Source organism: Triticum urartu, chromosome 1A, assembly GCF_056163025.1.
Source record: "Triticum urartu cultivar PI428250 chromosome 1A, HENAU_Tu73, whole genome shotgun sequence".
Taxonomy (NCBI): Eukaryota; Viridiplantae; Streptophyta; class Magnoliopsida; order Poales; family Poaceae; genus Triticum; species Triticum urartu.
Window position 1 is genome coordinate 136,571,763 of NC_141873.1, and position 8,052 is coordinate 136,579,814.

The following is an 8,052-nucleotide window of genomic DNA, read 5'->3' on the forward strand; positions in this document are numbered from 1 at the left end:
TCTTTATTGTAGCCGACTATGTGTAACCCTAGTACCCCAGGTATCTATATAAATTAGAGGGTTTAGTCCATAGGGGCTAGAAGAAGAACCATCATGCTACTCACCTAGGGTTTAGTTCATCTGATCTCGTGGTACATCGACTCTGTAATCATCCTATAGACTTCAATCTAATCAAGCAGGACATAGGGTTTGATCTCTTCGAGAGGGACCGTACCTTGGTAAAGATCGTCTCCTTCGTCCCTTGTTCCCCATTGATCCAAAGATCCAAATCTCGGGACCCCCTACCCGAGATCCACCGGTTTTGACACCTAAAGTCGCATGTTTGAATCACCTCAGGAACGACTTTTTTTTCAAGGGAGTAGAAAAAGAAAATGGGAAAATGGGCCGGCCAACGCGGAGGGTGTGTGTGTTTGCGAGAAACGAAGTAACGGGCGCTTAAGGCGCCGAATAGGAAATGCTCCCTAGAGATTCCTAAAATAACTCGGCCATAATCCTTAATTAGTTGTTTCTGCTCGGATTTTTTTCAGCAAACAAAATGACAAGGTTTGTATTTCCTTCCCCATTTGTAATATTTGATAACCCCCTGTACTCAAACTCAGAGATGGTCAAGATCGCTACCACCACACCTCAACTCCTTCATGATGTGTGATGGGCATCCTACGGCATATGACTACGGCGACCATGGCTCAAGGAGGTCACCTCGCACTAACCGAACTCTGATCATTCACATCGAATTCCAGCTCGAGGCACTCTCCTAGGCCTGGTTCAATCCCGACCTCATGTTGCAGCCCAGTGGCTCTTGTGAAAACCTAGTTTGTTGATAGTGACAAAGTGGTTGGTGGGGGAAGGGGAAGGGGCCATCAAAGGGTGGAGAACAAAATTGAGGCTACATAGCAGTAGTAGGTTCACCATCATCTCCACTCGAGCGACGGTCGCCTGTGAAAGGGAAAGCAAAAGGGCAAGAAGGAGATACATATGATGGAGAGACGAATATACAATACTTGCATGGCTTTTATTTCTAAGAAAAAGGACCCTGTGAGGGGAAAATGGTGCGCCATTAGATGAGTTGAGAGCACGGATGGGAGCACTAGCAAGGAGATGGCAAGCCTCATGCCAACTCCAGGGACGAGGCTTGCTTGCTCCCCTGATGCTCCCATCAGTGCTACCAACTCATCTGTTCCTCATCCAACAGGTGCATTTGTCTCTACCCATAACATATTTTTCTTTCATAAAAAAATATGAACAAATCATGTATTTCCTTCCTCTCATCTATCATACTTGAAGAACCCTCATACGCAAACTCGGGGATGGTCTAGATCGTTGCCGCCACATCAGAGCTCCTTCAGGATGTGTTGTGGGACGATCGGCGACATAGGATTACGACAACCATGTAATGATAAGGATGGGTCTTGAATGTCACACATTTATCGAGCATGACAAAAAATACAATGGTTGCATTGATCATTATTTGTGTTAATTACTCATGGCACTTTTCCTCTTGCAAATAAATAGACTAATCAGTTACTAAGATCCATAAATAGTTATTAACTAGAAGATTCCCTGCGCGATGCTCGCTATGAATTATTGTTACTACATCCTAACATTTATTTGGTAAAGTCATCAAATTAACGGTTTGAGGATTTTTGTTTGATTAATTTTTTTTCTAATAAAAAAGCATGTCAAGTCACACTATGAGATTAATATTTGGTATTCATTTTTTTCATTTCCGTAAACATATCTAAAAAGTCATGTAGCATTATAGAGTTTTTTAAAAATGCATTAGTATTTACGAAGAGGCAACATCTAGTCAATACTTGTATAAATGTATTGCTTTCTTCAATTCGTATTTTCACTCGTTAATCCATCCTAACGATAAATGTCTACGGCCAATTCCAGTCAACTTTCCATACCACGTGAATAAGATAACATGAGTTTGTCTAAGATGCATGACATGGGTAATTACATAACTAACTGTTGTCGGAATTCGGGTTCCGCAGACCCAAAAAAGGTTCGACCTCTGGGGTGTGCGCGAAGGACTCCGCTAAGCTATGGCTCACTGCTCACTGCCCCACAACGACGCTCCATCGTGCTTGAGCGAGCAGAAGAAGAAAGGAACACGATGATTTACCCAGGTTCAGGCCACCTTGTCGTGTAAGGCCCTACTCCTGCTTTGTGGTGGATTGCCTCGTGAGCAGGATGAGTATTAACTAGTACAAGGGCGAGCTTCCTCGGGAGGGCTCAGGGGGTGAATGGATCAGATGGCTCTGGATCCGATCCCCTTTCTACGGTGGAGGCTAGCCTATATTTGTACTGGCCCGGTCCTCTTCTCCCAAGGCTTAGGCGGGAAGGGATACCACAACGGCCAATTTTGAAGCGGCACAGTAGTACACCCTATCCGGACTAAAGGTGGTATTCGCCTGCAAAGCTTTTGGTCGTGCCATGCAGGTGGGCTCGGTGATGACCTCCGTCCTGCTGAGCCCGTGGTCTTGATCTTGTTGCACTGGAATGGAAACCTTTGGGGGATTCCTTGGGAACCCGGGTACATCATTGCCTACTTAGCACCAAAGAGGAAACTATCCTTGCCTACGCCCGCTGGCGCCCTTCTGGCTCCGCTTGTCATGGCTCATGTCACCACGCGCCTCGTGAGGTTGGGTGGCGAGCCTAGAAGTATTCGTTTGGACTTTGTTGAGAAAATCACGTTCCCGAAGGTTTCATTCCATTTGTTGAGAAAATCATGTTCCCGAAGGTTTCATTCCGTTTGGACTTTGTTTGATATTCCTTTTCTGCGAAACACTAAAATAGGCAAAAAAACAACAATTTGGGCTGGGCCTCCGGTTAATAGGTTAGTCCCAAAAATGATATAAAAGTGTAAAATAAAGCCCATTAACATCCAAAACAGATAATATAATAGCATGGAGCAATCAAAATTATAGATACATTGGAGCCGTATCACAGGCAAACGGGCTTGGGTACCCCCGGTTTCAGAGCCCCGACAGTAGCCACTGAGCCAACGGCGCGCACAACCTTACTTCGAAGCGAAGCTGAAGAAGAGGGGGCGAAGAAGCGCGGGCTCCAACCGCCTGTGGGCCAGCCTCGACGCGTGGCACACTCGGGTCACATGACGCCCCCACTTCCCCATGATGCCTCGGCAACTGCCCGGATTGTCAAAAAGCCTGGCGGACGATGCGGGGCATCATTGCTCTGAAGGTGAAGTGGCGCGGACCGGCCCCCTTGACCGATATAAAAGGGGCGAGGGATTGAACCCCTCGGCCTACTTCTGCCTTCTCACCTGTCCGTCCTTAACCTTTGCCACTGCAGCCATGGCTCCCATGAGGAGGTTCACTACCATCGAGAAGGGCAAGGTGGTGCTAGAGGGGCCAGAGCCGCCGCAACCCAAGAGGGGGCACGACCACCCCCGCAAGTCCGCCGCTACACCTATAGCACCTCCCTGGGGACGCAGGCGTCCTCCTTTGGCGGCTCGCACTGGCTCCGGCAGCCACGGGGCAAACCCCACTCGCGCGCGCCCGCGGGGTTCGAGGCGGCCAAGGCTGAGGAGGAAGGAATAGCGCGGCTACCCGGCCGCCTCAGGCGATGGCCCACTCTGCCGACTCGGCCCACGAGTTCATCGTCTAGATGAACACTCTGCCACACACCTGGCTCCAACTCCTGAACTCTTTGGCGAAGGAGCTGGCGATGGACGCGCCTCTCGGGTCATGGATGCAGCCGGATGGCTGCTGCAACAAGTCCTCGTGAGTGGAGGCCGAGGTCACTCCTGCCAGCTTCGTGTTCCTGAACTGAGGGTGGAAGTCATTCGCCCGCGCCCGCGGCTTGAAGGAGGGGCACACCATCCACTTCAAGTTCCACGAGGCCACGACGCTCTTCGTGAAGGTCTTCGGGGAGGCCGGCGGCCACCTGGCTGTTACATGGAGAGCGACAGGAGCAGCGGCAGCTTTTCCTCCGGTGATGACAGCAGTGACAGTGATGGCGCCACCTCCGGGGGGAGCGGGGGCGACGACGACTCCGACGATCCACCACGCCACCGCGTCAAGGTGGAGGAGGACTCTGACTAAGCATTGGCGGGGCCGGAGTCAGAGCCTAGGAGCGGCGACCTTCAGGAGGAAGTTTATTTTGTTCTTTTATTTCCTGCATCAGACAATCAAGGGCCTCGCGAGGGCGTGTAAGGAACTATGGCGCTTGCGCCTTATCTTAGAACTTCTAGCTTGCATTTTTAAGTTATCGTGGTACTTCTCGTTTGGGCTTAGCCCCCTTTTTCTTACGATCACTTAGTGCTCTGCGTCGTCGGGACCCAGTCCCCAAGCAAGCCTCAGCCGTCGTTGGTATGCCAGGTTGTGATGCCTTGGGCATGGCCAGGAGGTGAGGGGCTCTAGGTCCGGTGAGAGCTCCTGAGGTGCAATGCTCAAGAGGTCCCCCTTGACGTGTAAGCTGCTCATGACAGAAAAAGGGGTTTCCGCCGATACTGGATTGTGAAAGTAGTAACAAGGCATTACTGGCGAGGCTCGCGCAAGGCGTGCAGGGGACGACTTAGCTTTAGGTGCAGCGTAAGGCATCTGCGGCCGGCAGGAGGTTCCTGCGTCGTGAGGGCATGCTTCCTTGGAGCTTGATTCTGTGTGCACCTTTGCTCTTCGGTGAGTCACAAAAGCCCCGTGAAGGACTTGTGAGAGAATCGAGGTTCTTTGTGTTTCAAGTGATGCCGATGCAGCCAGACTGTGCCCCTCTCCCCGTGTCCCCTCGCGAAGTTCGCCCCCCTTTTCCTTGCTTGTCAAAGTGCTCTATGTCATTGGGTCCCGGCCCTCGAGCAAGGCTCAGCCGTCACTGGTATGTCAGGTCGCGATGACTGGGACAAGTCCAGGGGGTGAGGGTTCGAGAGCCAGTAGGGGCTCCTGAGACGCGATGATCAAGAACCCCCCCTTTAATGTGCAAGCGACTTGCTCGAAAAAGAAACGGCTTGCCCCGCGAGAGTTGTTAGGGAAGGGAGTTTGTTGGAAATAATCACGGCATATGGGGTGGCTGTACTTAGCTTTTTGCAGACCAGACCGTCTCCTAACCGAGGCCAATCCTTTGAGGTGGCAAGGCATTGCCTAGACATCGTTCGGGTAGCCGCCTCCTGAAGTTCTTGCGCATTGACAGATTACATGGCACAAAAGGCGGCTCTCACTTGCTGATCTGCTCGTGATTGTTCAGTGAGGAGACCAAGCACTAAGAACCTGATGAGGTGACGTGCACGGGACTTGCTCGCGAGCCAGAGCTCGGTGGCTTAGGTTTATCAGCATTGCTGGGACGAACCCAAGCTCAAACACTGTGCCACTAGCCCCCGCTCATGGGACACTCAAGAGGAGAGCTGCTAGCACGCGAAGCCTCAGGAGGTGACCCCTCCGGTCGCGGAGAGGTGTCAGAGCACAAGGTTAACAGGCATAGCAATTGATGAAAATGCAGCAGGTCTCAATACATGAACAAAACAACACAATTACATGGGCATACCCTAGCCAGCCTAAGGATAATACAGCCCGTGGGGCGCCCTCAATTGAACAAACCAAAAAGTCACCTGGCAATGCTACTGTGGTAGCGTCGAAGTAGTCGATGAAGCGTGTCGCCGAGGTCCACTCCTAACAAGCTGGGCGGCCCCTCAAGCTCGGGAGGCTCACGAGGCACCGGGGCCTCGTGAGACACCAGCGCCAGGCACCGAGCCTCATGAGATGCTAGAGCAAGCTGCGTGAACCGCTGGTACGTGGTGCACGCATTGAGCAGGCCGAAGGGCATGCGGATGTAGTTGCAGGGGAGGCCCCCACTCCGACCGACGCGTGACGGCCAGAAGAGGTCTTGAGAAGCGACCCTATTGAGACCCGGGATGTTGACGCAGATGCGCAGCCCGCCGCCCGTGTCAGGAGCGGCTGTTGCGCTGGTAGCTAGGAAGCGCGGGGAGGCTCTAGCCGTGTATGGCTTGTGCTTCTTGAAGTTCCTCGATCACCTTGGTGATGAACTCTTGTGCTCTTGGCGCCTCGCTCCTTGTGCCTTGCTTATGGGGCTGCGCCTCGAAGCACGCTTCCAAGTGGTGCCCGAGCGCCTCCCTCGCCGCACTGGTTAGGTTAGTGGCCCTCTCGATGGAAGCCCCCGAGCCTATCCTGAGGGAGGCACCGGGCACGCCTTCCTATGCGAGAGGAAGGCGTGCCCCGGCAGCAGGCGGGGCACCTAAGGTGTCGTTGGCGAGCTTCTTCGCCTTAGGGCAGCTCTTGGGGAGGAGCTGCTTCTTCTTTGCGGGGGCATCCTCGGGAGGCACGATGCCGCCCTCACCGCCGGAGTTCTCGGTCATTGTGGCCGGTAGGCGTTCTCGAGGGAGTAGACCGCATCCTTCCCATCACAAGCGACAACGATGACACTGTTGCACCCTGGCATCTTGAGGATGTTGTAGACATGGTGGGTGGCCGCCATGAACTTGGCGTGGCCAGGGTAACCCAGGATGGCGTTGCACCGGGGGGCAATGTGGGCCACATCGAAGTTGATCAGCTCGGTGTGGTAGTTGTCGCGCTTGCCAAAGGTGACGGGGAGGCGTGCCTGCCCTAGGTGAGTGGTGGAGCCGCCGATCACCCCAGAGAATGGCCTGGTGGGCATGAGGTGGTCATAGGGCACTTGAAGCGTCTCGAAGGTCTCGACAAAGAGGACGTTGAGGTCGGCGCCGCCGTCGATGAGGGTCTTGGTGACTACAACGTTGCTGATGGTGGGCGTGCACAGCATGTGGAGCGCGTCAGCGGTGGCTGAACACCTGAGGTGATCCTTGGTGTCGGACATGATGGCATACGGCGACCACTTGAGGGGACGTACGACCTCGAGCTTCAGGAGGGTTGCGTTCACCTCACGAGAGAACTGCCTGAAGATGCGGTTTGAGGCGGGTGCCTGTGCGCCGCCAAGAATGCAGGCGACCACGCGGGGCTCCTGCTAGCCCCCAACCCCTCCGTCTTGCTAGTTGTCGTCGTTCTTCCCGGGTGGCAGCGGCGGCGGGAGGCCAGCGTTGCCCCGAGGACGGGCCACGTGAGGCTGATCGCGCCAGGCGTCGTCACGAGGCTGATCGTGCCAGCCACCTTCGCGAGGCTGGTCATGCCAGCCTGACAAGCATTGTGGTTGTCCCAATGGCCCCCTACGTAGCCTCCTCTACGGCCGAAGCCATGGACACTGCGGTCGGGGCGGCGACCCAGGCGCTTGTCCCGGAGCGCCCTGAGCTCGTGACAGTCGTAGGTGCAGAACGGGCGACCATCCTTTGAGGGCTCTTCACGGTCATAGTCGCGCTTCAGGTTAGGCTCTGCCGCCAACACGATGGGGCCCTGGCGCTTCACTTCCTTTGCCTTGGCCTTCTTGTCTTTGGGATCAACATCTGGGTGATTGAGGAGGCAGAGGCAGCCCTCTTCTGCCCTGGCACACCTGTTAGCTAGGTTGAACAGCTCCAGTGTCGTGCACATGTCATCGTTGATGGTGAGATATTCGCTCATCCTAACATCCGTGACACCGTCAGTGAACGTCGAGATGATGGCTTCTTCCGAGGCCTTCGGGATCTTGAGGCGGACTTGGGTGAAGTGCTGGATGTACTTGCGGAGGGTCTTGCACAGGCACTGTTTCACGCGTCGCAGGTCGTTGATCGCGAGGGCACGGTCACGAGTGCCTTGGAATTTGGCGATGAACCGCTCATCGCACGAAGAGATCAACCCCTATGGGAGGTGCATGAGCCAGGAGCACACGCCTTCCTTCAGGGCCATGGCGAACCAGTTCGCCATAACCTTGTCGTCGCCATACGCCGCCTCGATGCTCAGCGCGTAGAGCTGAAGGAACTCCGTGGGGTCGGGGATGCCATCGTAACGCGGGGGCAACTCCGGCTTGAACTTGACTGGCCAGACCATGCGGCACAGCTCACAAGTGAAAGCGCAGCAGCCTGCCGCGCTCACGAGAGGGGCACGGTCCTGGCGCCCACACGTCGTGGCTTCCAGAGCGGCCCGATCTTGGTGCTGATGCAGCGGTGCCAGGAGCGCACACACGTTGTACTGTGGG

At 54.5% G+C, this 8,052-nt stretch overlaps 1 protein-coding gene across 1 annotated transcript; it reads right to left on the reverse strand.

Annotated features, from left to right (window-relative positions):
* Positions 1 to 6,324: 6,324 nt before the first annotated feature.
* LOC147990373 (uncharacterized) lies at positions 6,325 to 6,804 on the reverse strand. The gene has a single exon (XM_087538187.1). It carries the CDS (start codon positions 6,802 to 6,804, stop codon positions 6,325 to 6,327), a length of 480 nt encoding a protein of 159 aa, XP_087394313.1.
* Between the last annotated feature and the right edge of the window lie 1,248 nt (positions 6,805 to 8,052).